Here is a 20,807-nt window from a genome sequence, read left to right as displayed (position 1 = left end):
TTGCTACAGTCCTGACATACATCTTTCACTTCATCCTCATTCATGACATTCACCATACATGCTGTCCCTTCTCTAGTACGTCCTGGATATGGTCCCGGTATGTACTACAAGGCCTACCCAGACCGGACCTCTAATAACTCTTTTACCGAAATTAAATGTGTTAAAAATACTTATATTAGTTTAAAATCATGAAACTGTCTAGACAAAACGTGTAAAACATCGCGACAATAATATTAAATTATGTTTTAATATGTACATAATTGTATATATTTTATTATTGTTTGTGAGTAATGAGGATTAAGGACCTACCTCCTTTCGAGCGACCATACCCATACTTACCAAAACTCATTCAAAACAGTCAAGTTGTTTTGCAATATCGTAATTATTTTACGTATTTTACCTCGTAACAGTTTTGAGATGTCACCGTCCTCTTATTTCAAGGCCTTTTTATTAACGTATTGTTACGAATAACTCTTCAATACAAATATACCACATTTGTACAAAAATATTGAGTTTCTTGTCTCTTAATTTTCAGCTCCAGAAAAGATTTTACTATCGGTTATTACATGTTAGATAAGTTTCGTTTGAAGTCTCAGTGCCATTGAGGTAGTCTTTCATACACATTGTTAAAACAAGTGAGTGGGCAGCTTTCTGTGCCTACCAGCCCGTATTATTCGCCTTAAAATGTTAAAACAAACATAACAAGTCGGGGTTACCACTTCTTTGTAACACTATCTCACACACTAACTCAATAAAAGAAATAAAAAACAAAATATGATAAAATAATTTTATTTTAAATTATTACAAGATATACCTACGTTTTAACAAAATACAATATAAATAGATATAAAAGTACTTAATTGAATCTATTATCAACTTTTGACTATATATAAGACAAATACCTAAGAAATGCACAGATTTTATCATTACTGTTTAATGTTTATTGCAAAATTCAAAAATATCGCACCACTGAGGGCTTCCGTTAGACTACCTACCGTTCCTCCACTGATTTCCAATCACCCCACTGATTTTACGGTAAACACTTTTGTCTCTTTTCATCACAGTGTAAATAGAACTTGTTAGAAAAAGACGGATGAGTGCTCGGGTCAATTTCGTGTAATTTTATATGCATAAGGTACTCGCTACATAAATGTTATTAGCCTCATCGACCCGTTCCTTACATTTGATTTAGTTTAAGGAATACTACTCGAAAGCTAATGTCATGCGGCTCTCGTTTAGTTCCAAATGCGCCCACGCATCCCTGTTAATGTTAACTATGTGATCGTAAAGGGTACATAAACCAAAATTATTCAAGAAACTATATCATAAATACATCTTTATGAACTAAATATTTGTATAAATCCATTTTTATTTTCAAAGAAAGACAATCTCTTTTCTTTCTCTCAAAACGAAATGTGAAACTCATGTCAAAATTCTATTAAGGAAATAGACTATGTTACTTTCACTCTGATAATATATAAAAGAAATTATTACCTGTTAAAACACAACATCTTTCATTTTTAACAAAAGGGGACTTTCTCTATAACAAGAAAATAATTTACATTACACTAAATAGGTAAGAAAAATCTTTCAAGTTAGAACACTTTATTTAATAAAAAAAATAACACAGTCTATTTCCAAACACTAACTTAATCACTCAGTTGCCCCCCAATGCGTGCCCTCTGCCCCAATTGTGTCCGCCAATGATTCTGGATGCCGGCCTAGTGGGCACTCTCTCTTGTGGTGCAGTACCAAAGCCCCCCATATACCGTGTATCAGGGAATATCTGTTTTCTGTAAGAACAAAAAACAGTAATTTGAATAATAGAACCTTTGACAGTTGAATGTAATGTATTTTAATATGAACCTATAAGTAATAAGTAATGTTGGTTTTTTTAAAGTCGCATTTTAGGTCAAACAATCTTCTACTTCACTTGGAAACAAGAAAACATATACATTAATTTTTAGTAATGTAAATTTAAAAAAAAAATGTAAAGTATATAAACGATGATATGCTGCTTTTGTCCTTAAAAGCCTGTAGAATAGTAGAATAGTAGAATAGCTGAGAGTCGGGATGCTCAGTTTTAACAACTTTAGATATTAGCTTACTTGCAGCATTACAAAGTTACAATATTACTGCATGAACAATAATGTGATATAAATCTTTACAGTAACGTAGGTGATATGTATTACTTTAAAATAAATATAACCTACATAAATTTGTATAAGATACATTGACGTTCATGTGTAATACCCAGACCTTTATAAACAATGTTTATCATACATATATTTTGTACTCTACTAGAGAATAATAAAGTTATTGTTTCCTAATCACAGAGAAAAAAAGTAGCTGAACTTACAAAAATGCAGGTGGTGTTAACAGGGAGGGTCCACCCAATTCCTGTGGGTATTTGAATAATAAGAAGAATGCCAGGTGTCCGACAAGGATTCCCATTATGTCCAGAATACCACTGAAATACAAAAATTATCCATAAAGTAATTTTGAACAATTATTATTTAACACTGTTTGTATTCTTATTTATTAATAGTAAAAAATTGACAGGAAAATTAATATAATAGAGCAGAAAAGTAACACTTCTTTAAGAGTATTGACAAAAGCTTTTGTAAAGTTACTGTAACAATAAAAAATATCATAAGCAACTTATTATAGGTTTCCTTATCATGTACAACAATAATAGGTAGACATATAAAAGAAAGAATAGATTTTTTTCGATAAATCAGTGTATTTAGATTGACTTAGTTTGTATGTATATGGGGATTGGTATTAACTTGATATAAGCTATTCTTTAGGATTTCTTAAGCACTATTTATTTTAAAGCCCTATCAGTAGTAAACGATCCTCAGTATTTTGTGTGTAACTTACCCTCCACTAATAATTAAATTAAAAGCCAGCAAAACCCAGGGCAAATACATAGCCTTGAACCGTGTTCCAAACCAGAAAGACACAATCACATCCTTGTTGAGTTGACACCACACATATAGCACTGATAACACCATTGGGTCCATAATTATCTGGAATAAAAACAAATAAATATTACATTTTCCATTATACTTTATTGTTTAACCTAAGGGCAAGTAAAGACAATATAAAAAAATTTAATGCTCTACAGGGCTTGTACAAAGGTTAGATTTAATTAGACAGTAATTTGAAGACATTAGTTGTTAATGGACTTTGATAATAAGGCTGATAAAGACATAATATAGTATTGTCTTTTATTGACATAACCTTTACACATTTAAAGAAAAAACTTTTTATAAAAGTTATGTATTATTATAAATTTACAATTATTTAACATAATTTTAAATTTATCCGACGTTTCACGTGCTTTACAGTGTGCGTGGTCACGGAGACTGAAGACAAAAGGTATTCCATCTAATGTAAGCCTCATCTGGTGATTTCTATCAGCGATATTAGACAATACTTACATTACAATTATATTTTTATAATACAAACTGTACAAAGTGCATAGTGTAGCGCTCTAAAGTTTAACTTAAGCAAAGTATTATTTTAGTATCATTAAATTGTATGAAGTGTGTGTAAAATATATTGTAGCAAAAAGTTCATTGTTTTCATATTACATATGAGCTGTTTATGGCTTATAATAATAGATTCACATATTATATGCATGCCTCTTTTATTAAAAGAATAAAGGTGAAAAATTTATTTAATGTATACTTACAGGCAATCCTGTAAAAAGGCCAAGTAGAACACAGCACAGCCAATTAAATAAAAGCATATAAAAGTAATCAGCTGGTTTCCCAGCAAACATCCCTGACTCTAGCCGTTGTGAATAACTGTACAAAAAGTAGCAGTTTATTAGAAAATGAAAACCTGTTGACGGGCTGATTGGATAATAGAACACTGCAGTGATTGGTCGCCATATCTAGAAGAAAAACAATATATTAAAACAATAGTCAACAAACACATATCAGATTCATAGTGTGAATATATTATGTCAAAACTCTAAATTGAAGACAAGACCAATTACAGGAAATAGTCAATTAATAGTTTATTACATTTCAAAGAATACTTTACCTGGAATTTATAAAATATCTGATTAATATCCAAAATAAAGTAATAATAATTGAAAATGCCGAATCTTCCCAATACGCTCAATACTATTGTCGCTGCTAGCCAATACCGCGTAAAAAAGGGAACACTATTAAACCAGTCCTTGAATTCGGACATTGTTGCAGCTGATTGTTACAAATATATTTTGAACCACTTTAAGCACAAACACACGAATCCGTGGAACAAGTGCGCGCAACAAACTTGTAATAAAAGCGTTAAATTGTGAAACTGAAATATATTTTAAGTACACGTGTCCTATAGGAATTTGTTTAGACTTAGAAAAAAAGGAACAAATTTGTCTTTCATATTCATTTACAAATGACACAAAATATAGATGATGATAAGTCACAAATCACAATCGTCCATGACACATTGCAATATTGACTACAGACTATTTAGAATTTTGACAGACATACCAAGACAAGATATACCACAGACTGCAGTTCAAAGCTACAGAATCTAGTCGCCGTATTTATTATATACAGGGTGGCCAAAAAGTCGTGGATCAAACGCAAATAGGGGATAGATGAGGTCATCAGCGGCAAAAAATTGTTCTACGGGAGGTCTCTAAGGTCAACCCCTGCAGAGTTATGATTTATTTTGGTTTTTATATGAAAATTGACTTTTTTTGACTAATTCTTCTTAAAATTCGAAAATATCAACATCCTGTATCTTTCTCATAATATCCACTAGATTGGTACTGATGAGTTCTTGCGTTAGACATACTATTTATAGTTGTTTATTGAGTGTATTCAAGATAATATTAGGTGATACGATATAACATTTTTTCAAATCATAAATTTTTCTTTACTTTGGACCCCACTGTGAAAAAAAAATTACTCCACCGAAAAGTGTCCCTGAACTACAAGTTTTGGCGCATTTAATAGGGATTCTGAAAAGGTATTACACGTGGCCATGAGTCACTCTAATATCTTTCTAGGAAGAATTACAAACAACCTGTGGCTTTTTGTTCGGTATCCAATACAAGTTTTCTTTCCTTTTATATTTTTTAAAGTTTAATTATGATTTTTGTTTTATTATAGGTATATCCTGCGATCTTTTCCTTTACTTTCAAGTATGATTTTCATTTTCATTTGATTCATATTCCGATTAGCCTGTGTCATGATGATCTCATGGTTTGTATTTGATAATTCCTTAATTATTAATTATTTAAGGTAATTTTCTTCAATTAGAACTTTTACCAGTGGTCTATGAAGTTTTCAAAAAAAATTTCTTGTGTATTTCCGATATCGACTATCTCCGCACTTTTATTTACAACTTATTAACTATAATTCGATAGAGTCTGGCTAATGAAAGAATATAATTGAATTATTTGAAAACTTTCGGATGGCAACACAAAATGTCACTGAATTTCTTAGGTTAGTATGATTTATTCTCCTGATACTTCATGCAATTTCTCATTTTTATTTCTATTATATATTTTTTCCGAATAGTTAACAGTTATAATAGCCTAAACTTTGTTTTATTTGATAGAATATTTCATTTCTTTCACAGGAAATCTTTGAAAAAGAAAAGAAATAAAAAATTGACTACAGAGCAGTTAGAACAAGTGATTAAAGGAATTAAATATTATGACACTATCTGGTCAATATATTCTTGAAGCCTTGTTGTATGTCCAAAAAAATATAAACGATTTTAAAACAAATGGTGACTTTCACCAGTATAATACGCGAAATAGAACTAATTTGAGTGTACGACCAACCAGGCTCCAAAAGATAAACCACTCCTTATATGGAAATTGTATTCGTTTTTACAACAAACTCCCAAGCGAAATTAGAGAATTATCACTAAGGGGCGGTTTTTTGATCCGTAGTTAACTCAACTATTGGTAAAAAATCGTTACTATTAGTTAAATATCAGCAAAATGCGTTTTTTGATCCGTGGTAAGAGCATCCAATGGTAAAATATCTAACCATTAGGCAAAAAAGTTAACTACTCAGTATCGGAGGGTTAAAAAGATGGCCGCTGGTAATTTATATAGTAACAGCTGTTTGTCACAGAAATCAAACTATGATAAATACGTTTATTACTATCTAATGATGAATTTAAACATATTGAGATACTTTAATTAATGAGACGATGAAGAAGACGATAATATTATATGAGAATGTGTCAATGAGTGACCAAAAATATTTAGGCAATGTCATCCGCCATTAGAAACCTGGGATGATGTAGATTTTTGTCACTGTTACCCCCTATCGAAGGGAACAGTGCTCTAGATTGTTACTGAAATTGGGAATGATCTTAAACTGCCAATGAACAAGAGTATATATAGACAGCAGCTCATACCAACCTATTTTGCTTCATTACTAACTATAGAACCGCAGCAGTATATAATTAAGTATATTACTAATTCATTATGTGTTTTATTGCCTATAATATTAACTTATAATTATTATAATTAAATAAAATACAAGAACATGAGTATATATAGACAGCAGCTCATACAAACCTATTTTGCTTCATTACTAGTTACAGAACCGCAGCAGTATATAATTAAGTATATTACTAATTCATTATGTGTTTTATTGCCTATAATATTAACTTATAATTATTATAAGTTAATATTATAGGCAATAGAATACATAATGAATTAGAGTTAATATTATTTATATATTACTAATAATATTAACTTATAATTATTATAAGTACATACAAGTATGTACTTATACTAAAAACTACAGCTACACATTAGTTAGGGACCTATGATATTCTTTAGGGCTTTTATTACATTTGTGAGTTAGCATCTACCTACTTTGTTACAAGAATTTATAAATAAAACATTTGACTTGATTAATAAACTGTTTAATTATAACTTAAATACAAACCATTTTTATTAAAAAAACATTACAACATTTACATGAAACCCTAAAGTAGCAATTAAATATTTTCTAATTGTTTCTTCTTGCATTTCACCTCAATTTGATGCAACTCTTTTTGCTGCTACATATATTTATTGTGCCTTTCTTCCATCTGCTGCATCACTTTTTGGTGCACCTCCTCTTTATGCAGTATGGATTTTTGGTGGGCCTCTCATTGGTGCAGCAAATGTTTTTGATGCTCTTCCTTAGCATAATTGAACAAATCATCCTCTCTTATTTGTCTTTGTTTCAAAAACTCCATTTTTTTTATCCGTGTGGATCATAATCCGCTTCCTTGTTTCCAAAGGGTTAAAAGATTTTTTCCTTTTGTTGTAGGACACAGCTATACAAGAATAAATATAAAAATGTGCCTACACCTTCATTAAATGTATATTAAATTTAACACGTCGGTGTCTAGACCCATCTGAGTTGAAAACGTCACAGAGATTTCCAAGCTGCATCTTTTTGTAGATTGCTGCAGTGATCAGTTGTTTGCAGGTTACGACTGTGTAATCCTTGAGAAGCATCACCAGTTTGGCAGTTTCTTTTTTGGCGAAGTTAGCAGTATGGTCTCTTTAACAAAATATAAATGTATTACTTTCTATTACGAAACACAAGATAAACCGGAATAAATAACACGAAAATATGTTTGTACTTACTTATTTGACCGTTGGCTGTTTGCGGACATCGTTATTTATATATTTAAGTATCGTAAAAAGTGTAAACCGTATTAAAACACAGAAAAACAACTTTATTTATATCGTGTTATTTAGATTAATTTGACACTTCAAACTCTTCAAAGCGCAAATAACGAATGAAGATGGCAAAAATGGATTTCATTCACTCAATATGTCTAGTGTTGTCATACAAAATAAATGTTCCCCACAAAAAACAACCACATTTTTTGGGATGTCATTGCTCATTGCACTGGCAACAAATTGACAAATTGTTAAGATTAACTATAGTTAAAAAAGGCATTGAAAAACGCATTTACGATTTTACCAATGGTTATTCATTTAACTATAGTTAATGTAACAAATGGTAAAACCAATTTTTACTACGGATCAAAAAACTGGCCCTAAGGGGCGGTTTTTTGATCCGTAGTTAACTCAACTATTGGTAAAAAATCGTTACTATTAGTTAAATATCAGCAAAATGCGTTTTTTGATCCGTGGTAAGAGCATCCAATGGTAAAATATCTAACCATTAGGCAAAAAAGTTAACTACTCAGTATCGGAGGGTTAAAAAGATGGCCGCTGGTAATTTATATAGTAACAGCTGTTTGTCACAGAAATCAAACTATGATAAATACGTTTATTACTATCTAATGATGAATTTAAACATATTGAGATACTTTAATTAATGAGACGATGAAGAAGACGATAATGTTATATGAGAATGTGTCAATGAGTGTCCAAAAATATTTAGGCAATGTCATCCGCCATTAGAAACCTGGGATGATGTAGATTTTTGTCACTGTTACCCCCTATCGAAGGGAACAGTGCTCTGGATTGTTACTGAAATTGGGAATGATCTTAAACTGCCAATGAACAAGAGTATATATAGACAGCAGCTCATACCAACCTATTTTGCTTCATTACTAACTATAGAACCGCAGCAGTATATAATTAAGTATATTACTAATTCATTATGTGTTTTATTGCCTATAATATTAACTTATAATTATTATAATTAAATAAAATACAAGAACAAGAGTATATATAGACAGCAGCTCATACAAACCTATTTTGCTTCATTACTAGTTACAGAACCGCAGCAGTATATAATTAAGTATATTACTAATTCATTATGTGTTTTATTGCCTATAATATTAACTTAATTATTATTATAAGTTAATATTATAGGCAATAGAATACATAATGAATTAGAGTTAATATTATTTATATATTACTAATAATATTAACTTATAATTATTATAAGTACATACAAGTATGTATTTATACTAAAAACTACAGCTACACATTAGTTAGGGACCTATGATATTCTTTAGGGCTTTTATTACATTTGTGAGTTAGCATCTACCTACTTTGTTACAAGAATTTATAAATAAAACATTTGACTTGATTAATAAACTGTTTAATTATAACATAAATACAAACCATTTTTATTAAAAAAACATTACAAAATTTACATGAAACCCTAAAGTAGCAATTAAATATTTTCTAATTGTTTCTTCTTGCATTTCACCTCAATTTGATGCAACTCTTTTTGCTGCTACATATATTTATTGTGCCTTTCTTCCATCTGCTGCATCACTTTTTGGTGCACCTCCTCTTTATGCAGTATGGATTTTTGGTGGGCCTCTCATTGGTGCAGCAAATGTTTTTGATGCTCTTCCTTAGCATAATTGAACAAATCATCCTCTCTTATTTGTCTTTGTTTCAAAAACTCAATTTTTTTTATCCGTGTGGATCATAATCCGCTTCCTTGTTTCCAAAGGGTTAAAAGATTTTTTCCTTTTGTTGTAGGACACAGCTATACAAGAATAAATATAAAAATGTGCCTACACCTTCATTAAATGTATATTAAATTTAACACGTCGGTGTCTAGACCCATCTGAGTTGAAAACGTCACAGAGATTTCCAAGCTGCATCTTTTTGTAGATTGCTGCAGTGATCAGTTGTTTGCAGGTTACGACTGTGTAATCCTTGAGAAGCATCACCAGTTTGGCAGTTTCTTTTTTGGCGAAGTTAGCAGTATGGTCCCTTTAACAAAATATAAATGTATTACTTTCTAGTTTCTATTACGAAACACAAGATAAACCGGAATAAATAACACGAAAATATGTTTGTACTTACTTATTTGACCGTTGGCTGTTTGCGGACATCGTTATTTATATATTTAAGTATCGTAAAAAGTGTAAACCGTATTAAAACACAGAAAAACAACTTTATTTATATCGTGTTATTTAGATTAATTTGACACTTCAAACTCTTCAAAGCGCAAATAACGAATGAAGATGGCAAAAATGGATTTCATTCACTCAATATGTCTAGTGTTGTCATACAAAATAAATGTTCCCCACAAAAAGAACCACATTTTTTGGGATGTCATTGCTCATTGCACTGGCAACAAATTGACAAATTGTTAAGATTAACTATAGTTAAAAAAGGCATTGAAAAACGCATTTACGATTTTACCAATGGTTATTCATTTAACTATAGTTAATGTAACAAATGGTAAAACCATTTTTTACTACGGATCAAAAAACTGGCCCTAAATAAATTCAAAGCCCTCGTTAAACGAAAATTAATCAACAAAGCTTTTTACAAATTTGAGGACTACTTAAATGATCCTAATCCTTGGGATTGAATTGCTCCAGTTCAAACAATTTGTATGACAATACTTGGCGATTAAAAAGAGTGGCGGAAAGTTTCTTGCCAGTTCTTCTTACCCGCTCTACGCCCTTGACTTGCGAACTGGTAGTAAATGTAAATTTACGATTAATTTAACTTGACGATTCAAAAGTGTACTTGGTTACCCACTTGAATAAAGATATTTTGAGTTTGAGTTTGAGTTAAAGAGTCATTTGAAAATGTAACAGGAGAATAGTGGAAGAAAATGACTGATCATGTTGTACATATGGAAAATAAATATAAAGAAAGGCACAGAACTACCGAGGAACATTTAGAAAGTTTCATAATCAATGTGAGAGACAGTGATAACAGCAATGACTCTGATGAATCTATGCATATTGATTTTTTGGAGTCTGATTTTGATTATTCCGAATAAAGTTGTGTTTTATAATAATTATAGTTTTAGTTTTCCATGCAATGCTAGTCATTTTAAGTATCAATAGTAAAAGACTAAATACGTATAGTATTTAATTTCACAGTTACTGTCAATGTAAAAAATTAAATAAAAAAATAAAGAATCAAGTAAGTTTAACTGTCGCCGCACACGGGCCACACGCCACAGCCACAAACGCCGCCACGAGAAGCTAGAAGCGGCTACAAAGGTAGCTGAAGCGCACGACAGCCACTTGTGGCCGGTGGTCGACACTTGCGGTCGGTGGCTGCTACTTTTTTTAACCCTTGCCTGCAGTATCATAATGGACTCTGACGAAGAAGGTTTAATTGCGCTACTTTTGATATAAAGACGTCGTCGTAGAAGGCGAAACCATAGTTATTGGATACACAGAAAGACATTAAATATCCCCTCACCACGACAGTTCGGTAATCGACAACCATTGAAATATACATAATGAACCATTTGGCCTCAGTGAAAATATGATGAGGCCATATTCTGGAAAATATTTGGACTTAGACAAAAAAGTTTTCAATTATAGGTTAAGCCGTGTCAGACGTTGCATTGAGTGTACCTTCGGCGTACTAGCAAACAAATGGAGAATATTACATCGCCTATTAAACACTTCTGTTCATTTCTCAGAAGACATTGTGAAATCTTGTTGCATTTTGCACAATTTTATTCGCAAAAGGGATGGTTTCAATTTTCGTCACACTTTGAAAATAGTGGGACTCGAAAATATACAAAATACAGGCTGGCTAGTAACACGAGATTTCTTCCCAGGCCTTCACTTTTTCTCCTCTATTACTAAAACTATCACTTTTTTTAATCCCAAATCGCAGGACGGGATTGTATCTCTGATATAAATAATTCTATATCCATATTTATCTACCTATATGAAACACAGACTACGTGCGTGCGTCACCGTCGACTTCAGGTTAACTGAGGTAAGGGAGAGAGGGGCGCAGAATCGCGCGAGTGGCGTGTGGCGGCTTTTTGTGTCGGCGTTTAGTGGCCGGTGCGAGCCACAAGAAGCAAGCTGCGACGATTTGTAGCGTGTGGCCGCCACCGGCGCCAACCGTGTGCGGCGAGTCCATAAAATGTATGAAAATTACAGGAAATATGCCAGTGGCGGCGTTTTGTGGTTGTGGCCGGTGGCCCATGTGCGGGGACCCTTATTCACAAAATATATCGAACTTTTAGGGATACCACACTAAATGTTTTTGAATTTGCCGCGCTTTTTCGTTATCTTCTTTCATTAGCCAGACTCTATAATACATATTGTCGTTGTCGCACTGGCAACTCTTACACGTTGACAATGTCAATAGACAGATCAACTATCAAGTGTACATAGTAAACTGTCAATGTCTGGAATCTGGATAGGAAGAAAAACAAAATTTAATTTAAAAAGTGAAGACTAGCATGCTTTATGGTCGATTAAAATATAAATAAAACCCCAATATTTATGTAACGTTGAAATTAGAATTTAAAATAGAAGCAGTGTCCTAAAACAAAGAATATAACTCATTTAAAATGAGACTTTTAATAAAGCATATAAAAACGCCAACTACTCTTAGTTTTCAACTATTTAATAATTTTGCCCGAAATTTTTCATCTAATGAAAAGGATGAACAGATAAAAACTGCTGCTGAAGAAGTACGGAAAAGTAAGTTATAATAATTAAATAAAATGGTAGGAATAATAGTTAATATTTAGTAGTAATTAGATATAAAATGGGTAGATATAAATTAGGAGGGTTCCTGATACTTACTAACTGTAAAAGATATTCACTAACACATGAGATAATTAGATATTTTTGTATTAGGAAATAGGATAAGGCTTAAAATAATAAAATAAAAAAAATATAAAAAAAGAAAAGATATAAAATGATTTGAATAAACTCTATATTATACGATTACAGAATAAATCAAATCCAAGCAGAGTATATTTGTAACTTTGCAATTTAACATAATAAGACACTATTCAACAACAGGTTTACAATAGTATTGTAAACCATCTGCTTATGAAGTAATTTTCATAGTTTTATGAAATGCTAATTATAAATTTAATCTAGAATGTTATATCTTCCAGTGTTGCAATTTTTTTCAATTTTAACTCTTAAAAACTTTAAGTATTGTATGTTTTTTAATGTAAATATACTGTTGAATATTACAGATATAACTGTTGAAAAATATTCTGGTATCACAACTTTAAATATAGATCGTCAAACAACCAGAAACAGTCTTGATGTAGAAACTTTAAAAGAAATGACTCAAGCCATTGATGCTTTTGATAAAGATCCTGAAGCCAAAGTTCTAGTTTTTAATGGAGAAGGAGGAAGTTTCTGCTCAGGCTTTGATTTGGACGAGATTGGGGAAAAGGGATATAGTGTTCTAACTGATGCTGCGGTGAGAACTATAGCTATTATTATTTAATATTAGCTATTATTGTAATAAAATTAGAACATAATATACTAACTAGGTCTCTGTATATTATTATTTATTTAATCTGCTTTATTTTTATTTTGTAGCAAAGTCCAGGAGAGATTTTTCCATTTCCTGACAATTAAACCTAGGATTATTCTAATAGGTTCATTCAGTGACCAGTGTTATTGTTAATAGCTTAATTGGTAAAAGCAGTAAGAATATGGATAACATTGTAATAAAAAAATTGTAATATGAATGTAATTACATTTTTGAAGTTTTTACATGGTTAGGAAATATGCATGTAACATATTCCATTACCATGTAGGACTATAACCACTTACGCTCGATATAATTGTGAAATATTTTCAGGCAAGGTTGCTTCGTCGCCCTCTATGTGATAAGCCAACAATAGCTGCTGTTCAAGGTTATGCGGTTGCCGAAGGTTTCGAATTGGCTTTGGCTTGTGATTTACGTATTATAGAAGAGACTGCAATAATGGGTTGTCTTGGAAGAAGATTTGGTATGACAAATTACAATAGTATTGATACAAAATGCAACATTCAATTTGATCTTCTTAGTACTTCTGCACCTGTTAATAAAAGAAATGGTACAGAATTACTGTTTAATAGACATTCTCTCATCTACATTATTGGCAAAAAATGCAGGGAGCAGCTAGTATTATTACATATTTTATAATTATATACTATTTAAAAAAATAAAACTGTAATATCTGTGTATGTATAGGCAATAATGTCCTAATCATGCCGTTACCATTTGTAAATATAAAGTGTTTGTTCTCAAGTTATATACATATATTGTACTAAATTTCAGGTGCACCACAAAGCTTATTTGGTGGAAGACGTCTTACAGCTCTCATAGGTCTATCACGTGCTTTAGACTTGCTAATGACGGGTCGGCCTATATCTGGCGCAGACGCATACGCAATGGGTCTTGGTTGTAAATTAACAGCTACTGGCACTGGTAAGAGTTAAGACAATTAAAAACTGTGAATCATATTTGTTTAAATTCCATTTTTATTTTTAGACCGCTTTTGAGAATACACGAGATTTGAGTGTTTCTATATCACAATAAGTTGAAATCATAATTACGCAATTACCTCATTTTAAGTAGTTTTACGAATCCGTCAAGGCATATTTAAATTAACCTTCGCGCTTTGTGTTCCAGTGTGCATAGGGTATAGAGACAGACAAATTTCTGTATCTTTTCATTATATATTTCTTTATTAATTGATTATTTTTCTTTACAAGCAAGCAAGTGTTAGCAGGTACCCTCTAGGCTTGATTTACTTTTATCTGACTCTAAATTTACCAAAAAAATGTGTGCGTGTACTAGGTGTACACACGTAAGAAGTGAAACTTCTTTATGACCTTATTTTTCGAAAAATGATCTACTATAATATGCAACTTTACAGAAATTGGTTAAATAAAGTTAAATTAGATAAAGTTTAACAAAAGGCTTTTATTATCATAGACATGAATACAAATACAATTATTTAATTTTAACTTATTAATTTACTACTATGTAGTACTAAGATTATTACAGAATTTCATTAATTGTAATAGAATTATTAGTATTACTATCATTGTTATCGTTATTATATATTTTTGTTACTAATGGCTTCGAATCTCTTAGGCGCGTAACGGAAAAATGTGACGCGTAACGAAAAAATGTTACACTAAATTTTTTTCCAACCCCGATAAAGAAGGTTCACTTCAATAACAGACGGGCTGCAAAGTTTGTATGAGTTTGGATATGTACAACACGTTCCCTTTGACATCTTTAGGATAGTTTTCGGTTATTCAAAATTATTTTTGATATCTTCGTTGGTAACAGCCTCTTTTTGGTCCACCGCGTGCATCATCCTCGGTGCATATTCTAATCGTTTAAACTTGGCAAACCACTTCTCAACGGTTGATTTTCTTGGTGCACAGTCCGAATAATGTTTATCAAGCCAAGCCTTGGCTTCAATAGTAATTTTTTCACCATAAAGCAATGCTTTATTAACACCAGATAATTGCTTTCTATCCATTTTTTATACAAAGTCACTTAATACTGCGATTAATACAGTTGTAAAAACGTTTTTGACACATCTCTATTGAATGTTAGGGTTAAGTAAAAATCATATACATAAATTTGATTTAGTATCACCATCTATGTCTACGAACTAGCCTCTAATTAAATCTCGGTCATAGGATGAAAATTTTATTCAGGCCAGGGATCGACCTACCTATTCCCAGTTAATAATGGCATACCACTAGACAAGGGTTAACATTTTAGGATGTAATTTTTTTTGTTTCAGCATTAGGTGAATCAATCAAATTATCTAAGTCTTTAATAAAGTTCCCTCAAAATGCCTTAATAATGGACAAACTAGCAGCTATTATGTCCCAATTGAATCCTAATAGTGAGGAAAGTATGAGGGATGAAGCTATCATGAGCAGTCTACTTGGTTCAGCAATCGAAGATCTTAATAAGGGTGTTCAGAAGTTTAAAGGAGGTGAGTGGCTACAGAGTTGAGACTTACTGTTAATAGTTCATGTTGACTGCATATCAAAATTAATGTTTTTGCCATATATATCATTCTTGGCTTTGTACATCAATGTATTTGGTCTATGCAAGGTTTATATTTAATAAGGCTTTTTAGGTTTGTATGGATGTTTGTCCATCAATTAATTCAGAAACTAAGTTTTACTGATATGATTTAAATAGATAATATTTCAACTTAGGTCATACATCAAATCGGTTTAGTAGTTATCTTGACATGTTTCAGTACCTAGGGTAATTAAATAAAATTATTATTTTATCCTTTTCAGTTGACAGATATTTTGTCACTTTTGGTATTTTTTTAAGTTACTTTATTTATTTATAGACACATACTTTTTGCAGGTGTAGGAAAACACGGAAAATTCTACAAATTAACAGAAATGCCACTTAAAGACTGGGAATTAGAGGAAAGTCTAGAAGAAATAGAAGTAGTTGTTACAGATAAGAAAAAGAAACCGTAAATTATATGCTATGTTAATTAATTATTAAAATCTAGTCTGTTTTAAGTTTTATTTTGATTTTTCAAATATTGAAAGGATGTCCCACTTCATAACATCTTTCTTTTCCTAGTAGGAAAGCAAGGTATTAAGAGATTCTTAAATATATGATACCCATTACAATATTTTTGTAAATATATTTATTTTACTCACCATTTAAAGTTTTGCTATGTAAGATGTGTGGGTGATTGATAGGTTATGCCTTTGGTTTGAAAATTAACTTAGCTGACTAAACTAAAATTCATATGTATTATTGCTTCGAGTTCATATTACCTAAATAATGTGAAACAAGGCTGGATTTACAATTCATATGACTAGATTACTTTTACTGTCCCATCTTTCGCCTATGCTATCCTTCTCACCAGTCATGCAAACATGTCTCCCAAGAACTGGTGCCGTATGTGGAAAGAGCATTATTAAATTTCTCTTTACTTTTTCTTTGCACACCAAATTTTTTGGAAATCCACTCTCACAATCTTTGATCTTACCAATTTAGGAAGTAAGTAATTAAAAGAAAACCTATAAAATCGTTACACCACTATAATGTTACAGATAGAGTATATCTATGTTTTTGTGAAAACACACATTTGAGGGGTAGTTATTTAAAACTGTAGATCACTCAGTATAAAACAAATTCCCAAAAGAACTTTCTCCCAAACTGAGTAGTGGAACTGACTGGAATAGGCTTCTGAAAAGTGTAATTAGTGCACCCTCTTTGAACTCGTTAGCGTATTAAGCTGCTAGAGGATACTCGTTAGCGTATTAAGCTGCTAGAGGATAGGAAGTTAGTGTATTAAGCTGCTAGAGGATAGGAAGTATTTATCTACAGAACAATAATAACACAACATTTATAACATATATTTTAATCAAAATTATTCAGTAACACCCTTCTCTGCCTGGTATTTGTAGTGGAGGTCAGAGCAATCCTCATTAGATATGTTGACCCAGCCCTTGTCGCTGATGTGGTATACACGGATAATACCACCTGAATAGGCATCACGGTGAGTAGCATGATAGATTGCACGACGACCAAGTTCTGGAAATAATACCATATTTTAATACAGCAAGAGAATTCCTTTAAAAAAGGGACAAAACAATTTGTAGCCATACCATTATTATTATTTTGTGGAAGAAAAGGGAGAGAGCGATTGAGAGAGAGTGAGAAGGTGAATTACCTTATAATTAATATTTATAGTTAACTTAATATTATAATGACAATTATATTCCTAACATACCTTTTTCCCTCCCCCTAAGTTTCGGAAATCTTTTGTTTTAGATTTGTATAAATATGAACAAGAGTTAGTTAAATTAGTTTGCCAAAGAAGTTTTACTTCTGACATATGTACTTTGTACACACACACTTTTTTTATATACATACAATATACAGTTGAATTTATGCCGCCCAAATTGATTATTAAACCTATTCTCATAAACTATTATTCAATTAGAGATTCAACCTATGAAAGTAACTCAAAAAAAGCTTAACCTGAAAGCAAAGCTTAGCTTTAATGTATAAAGAAAAAATAAATGCTTGCCTTGTGCTTCTAAATCCTCTAGATCCCAGCGGTATCCAGAATCAAGGACACCAAAGGCATATACTGATCCAGAACCAACTGAAAATACTTTGCCTGGTGTACGTGTCCCTTCGCTGTCCACATAATATAATTGTGCACCCTGTAATATTACCATAAAGTCAATTTTACATTAATACAGAAATGTGTGCAGCTTCCGATTGTCATAATTTTCAAACTACAGAAAAAATAAGTCTCATACATACATTGTTATACATTACATATCAAATGTTAAAAATAAATTTAGAATGAGACACATGCCCATTTACACTTACTTCATACATCAGCTAAACATTTAATTTTTAAATATACTGCTTTAGTGTTGTGGATTTTACATACCCTCTTATCGAAGCCAGCAAGCATCATGCCCATACTCAATCCCATTCCCTTATAGTTGTAAACCATGTTTGACATCAGTTTGCTGGCAGCTGCTACAGAGATGCGTTCTCTATTTCTCAATTCATACAGTCTACATTGTTTTGCTAGTACTCTGTCCCAGTAGACACAATCGGCAGCGCCTCCAGCAAGTGTTCCTGTTTAAATCATTATTCATATACAAAAACAAATATTCCAATAAACATAATTTATACTGTCATAAAAATATGGTCACTTAATATATTATAGAAAATTCAGTAATAATAAGTAATCTTAAAGTAACTCACCAAGAAGATAATCATTGATTTCTACAATCTTCTTCATGGACTGAGAGCCAATAAACTGGCCTCCTGTAGCTCTAGAATCTACTGCCAACAGTACACCACCCTGGACACATACCACAACATACATTAATCCATTCCAGCACCCAAATACCTCACTACAACTTGCACTCACACCTCAGTTGTTTTGAATAAGAATATGAAGTCACGCTTTAATTCAATAGAAATCATGTTTTCCGACCCATTATTTTAAAAATAAATATAATATAAAGAGCAAAACGCTCTTATCAAAAATGTATCGAAAACGAGGTTAACAAGCAAACAGACTGAGATGGGAGAAACTGTTAGTGTAGTGTGAATTTTTCATTTAAATTCACAAAAAAGAAAACTAATTCATACCTTGTATCGAAAACCAAGCGTTGTAGTACCATGATCAAATTCCATTTTAATCTGCCGGCCCGTGTCATCCTTAGTGTTTAATTGAGCCAAAGTCTCTACTGGCTACAAAAATACTTAATTAGTTGATTTTGAATAAAATAGCCTTTGCGCTTAACTAAATAACCTTTACTTACGTTTGCGAACGGAGGAGCCGCAAGTTGAGCACTATTTAAGAAGTTTTGAGTGTAGCCTATGACATCATTTTGAAAAGTAGCAAGGGAATCAGCCGGTTTTAAGTTAATTTTCTCATCCAAGCGGCAAAAGTCTAACAAAGCCATTTCAGTGATTATAATATGAGAATTATTCTTTTTAGAGAATTACAAACAGTTTTCAAGATGCAACGGGAATGACAAACAATTTTTCAATAATCAACTTTGAGTTTTGACAAATAATAAGACATTGATAGCCATTGTCATTAACAATTCTTTTGATGTATTATAGTTGTATGATAGTTTATATGTCGAGGAATATAATTTATATACTTAATATATTAGTTATAGTGCCTATGTTTATTATTTTTTAAACCTAAGAAAATTATTTTAATAATAATTTAAAAATGAGTATTACATATTTTTTTGCTGCCATCTGTTGTCAAATAGAAATTTAATGACAGGTAGCGTTACTTGGTTTATTACCGCTACTTACCACTAGGTGGCAGTTCTCTTTGAAATAAGACAGCCCTATAACTTTCCACAAGTTAATGTTTTTATTTCTTTTATGGCTTAAGTAGTATTAGTTTTCAATATCAATAAGCTTTTCCTGCAAATTTAACATAGATAGTCTTTGAAAATCAATATATATTTCAATTATAAAATAATTACGTAAGTAAATATAGAAAAAAGATACGTATTTCTTATATTAGCATAGTGGCACAATTGATCGTAACCTACATACACTATTATTATAATTATTTAATTGGCTCATATTGCTTGTAAAACCTAAATGACTCATACAAAAATTCGAACCACCAATTTATTAAATTCATCGAAGTTTATCAAATAAATAGTTGTGGTTGTAAACCTATAATTTCAATAGCTCTGCGCTATCTAACATCAGAACTACACTGTTATTACCATTTTGAATACAGCTTATTTATTCTAATGGTCAAATCGATATTAGTGCGCCATTTTTGATATTGTTTAAGGCAGGTGAGCTAAGTAGTATCAGCAGTAGACAAAGTACCGCTAGCAAATGTATATTTAAAAACATAATTCGAATTTCTAAATTGAAATAATCAGTTTTAACCGAAGTCTTTATCGAAGGAGTATTATAGGTATAGTTATATAATAAATTATTACATGTATAATATATTGGGGAACGAAACAGAGGAAGACCGCTCACGAGATGGGCGGATGACATTACTAAAACGGCTGGCTCGAGCTGGATGCAACTCACCCAAGTATCTTGGTCTTCCCTGGAGATCCTTGGAGGAGGCCTTCATCTGTGAAAGGGTTCTTGTAAAGTAATTAGGAAATAGATATAGGTAATTTAGTACAGATACAAAAATAGTAAAAAATTAAAAAAAATAAGTGTAATTTATTTTTTGTAGATGCATTAGTCTTCTATAAAACTGAATTATATCACTTTGTTCTATTGTCGATGGTTTCCGCAGCGTACGCGATTTAGGAATCTTATTGGTCTATTTACACTTTGGGTATTCACAGACTAGTGTACATATCATAATTTTTACAAAACCATTATTTTTTTTTTTTTAAATATTCCATAGCCAAGGTTCCATCACAGATAAGGGTTCTAAAGGGAAAATTTTTACTCGGTTTTGCAAAACAAATTGAAAAATCAGGTAGTTTTGGGATTAGTTTTTGAAATACATCCGAGCGAAAATTCCCTTATTATTTTAGACAATAGGCTATTCGACAAGATTAAAAAAAAAACATTGCAGATTATTTATTAT

The 20,807-nt window shown here is 31.5% G+C and overlaps 3 protein-coding genes and 1 long non-coding RNA gene across 4 annotated transcripts; 1 reads left to right on the top strand and 3 right to left on the bottom strand.

Annotated features, from left to right (window-relative positions):
- Nucleotides 1–1,588: 1,588 nt before the first annotated feature.
- On the bottom strand, nucleotides 1,589–4,443 carry LOC125059595 (derlin-1). The gene is made up of 5 exons (XM_047664072.1): nucleotides 4,057–4,443; nucleotides 3,701–3,904; nucleotides 2,884–3,032; nucleotides 2,360–2,470; nucleotides 1,589–1,793 (listed from the first exon to the last, which is right to left on the bottom strand). The coding sequence occupies exons 1-5, from the start codon at nucleotides 4,207–4,209 to the stop codon at nucleotides 1,658–1,660; spliced, it is 753 nt and encodes a 250-aa protein (XP_047520028.1). The 5' UTR covers nucleotides 4,210–4,443; the 3' UTR covers nucleotides 1,589–1,657.
- A 4,969-nt stretch (nucleotides 4,444–9,412) lies between these two features.
- On the bottom strand, nucleotides 9,413–10,211 carry LOC125059596. The gene is made up of 2 exons (XR_007118702.1): nucleotides 9,794–10,211; nucleotides 9,413–9,700 (listed from the first exon to the last, which is right to left on the bottom strand). It is a non-coding gene; the product is annotated as an uncharacterized LOC125059596 (long non-coding RNA).
- Nucleotides 10,212–12,141: 1,930 nt separating this feature from the next.
- LOC125059594 (probable enoyl-CoA hydratase echA8) lies at nucleotides 12,142–16,239 on the top strand. The gene is made up of 6 exons (XM_047664071.1): nucleotides 12,142–12,408; nucleotides 12,918–13,150; nucleotides 13,538–13,688; nucleotides 14,000–14,149; nucleotides 15,489–15,686; nucleotides 16,076–16,239. Exons 1-6 carry the CDS (start codon nucleotides 12,276–12,278, stop codon nucleotides 16,192–16,194), a joined length of 984 nt encoding a protein of 327 aa, XP_047520027.1. The 5' UTR covers nucleotides 12,142–12,275; the 3' UTR covers nucleotides 16,195–16,239.
- An 838-nt stretch (nucleotides 16,240–17,077) lies between these two features.
- Nucleotides 17,078–19,269, bottom strand: LOC125059832 (proteasome subunit beta type-5). The gene is made up of 6 exons (XM_047664472.1): nucleotides 19,030–19,269; nucleotides 18,857–18,958; nucleotides 18,464–18,563; nucleotides 18,141–18,334; nucleotides 17,766–17,904; nucleotides 17,078–17,266 (listed from the first exon to the last, which is right to left on the bottom strand). The coding sequence occupies exons 1-6, from the start codon at nucleotides 19,171–19,173 to the stop codon at nucleotides 17,103–17,105; spliced, it is 843 nt and encodes a 280-aa protein (XP_047520428.1). The 5' UTR covers nucleotides 19,174–19,269; the 3' UTR covers nucleotides 17,078–17,102.
- Between the last annotated feature and the right edge of the window lie 1,538 nt (nucleotides 19,270–20,807).

This window comes from Pieris napi, chromosome 20 (assembly GCF_905475465.1).
Source record: "Pieris napi chromosome 20, ilPieNapi1.2, whole genome shotgun sequence".
NCBI classification, from domain to species: domain Eukaryota; kingdom Metazoa; phylum Arthropoda; class Insecta; order Lepidoptera; family Pieridae; genus Pieris; species Pieris napi.
Note: the sequence above shows the minus strand (reverse complement) of the source record. Positions and strands in the feature narration are given on the sequence as shown.

Coding starts and splice junctions, on each gene's coding strand:
- LOC125059832 (XM_047664472.1), bottom strand. CDS start 19,173: ATGGCTTTGTTAGACTTTTGCCGCTTGGATGAGAAAATTAACTTAAAA. Junction 18,335..18,463: donor AATCAATGATTATCTTCTTG/GTGAGTTACTTT, acceptor TGATTTAAACAG/GAACACTTGCTGGAGGCGCT. Junction 17,905..18,140: donor TTGCTGGCTTCGATAAGAGG/GTATGTAAAATC, acceptor GTAATATTACAG/GGTGCACAATTATATTATGT.
- LOC125059594 (XM_047664071.1), top strand. CDS start 12,276: ATGAGACTTTTAATAAAGCATATAAAAACGCCAACTACTCTTAGTTTT. Junction 13,689..13,999: donor TTGTCTTGGAAGAAGATTTG/GTATGACAAATT, acceptor ACTAAATTTCAG/GTGCACCACAAAGCTTATTT. Junction 15,687..16,075: donor TGTTCAGAAGTTTAAAGGAG/GTGAGTGGCTAC, acceptor TACTTTTTGCAG/GTGTAGGAAAACACGGAAAA.
- LOC125059595 (XM_047664072.1), bottom strand. CDS start 4,209: ATGTCCGAATTCAAGGACTGGTTTAATAGTGTTCCCTTTTTTACGCGG. Junction 3,905..4,056: donor AGATATTTTATAAATTCCAG/GTAAAGTATTCT, acceptor TTTTTCTTCTAG/ATATGGCGACCAATCACTGC. Junction 2,471..2,883: donor AATTTAATTATTAGTGGAGG/GTAAGTTACACA, acceptor TTTGTATTTCAG/TGGTATTCTGGACATAATGG.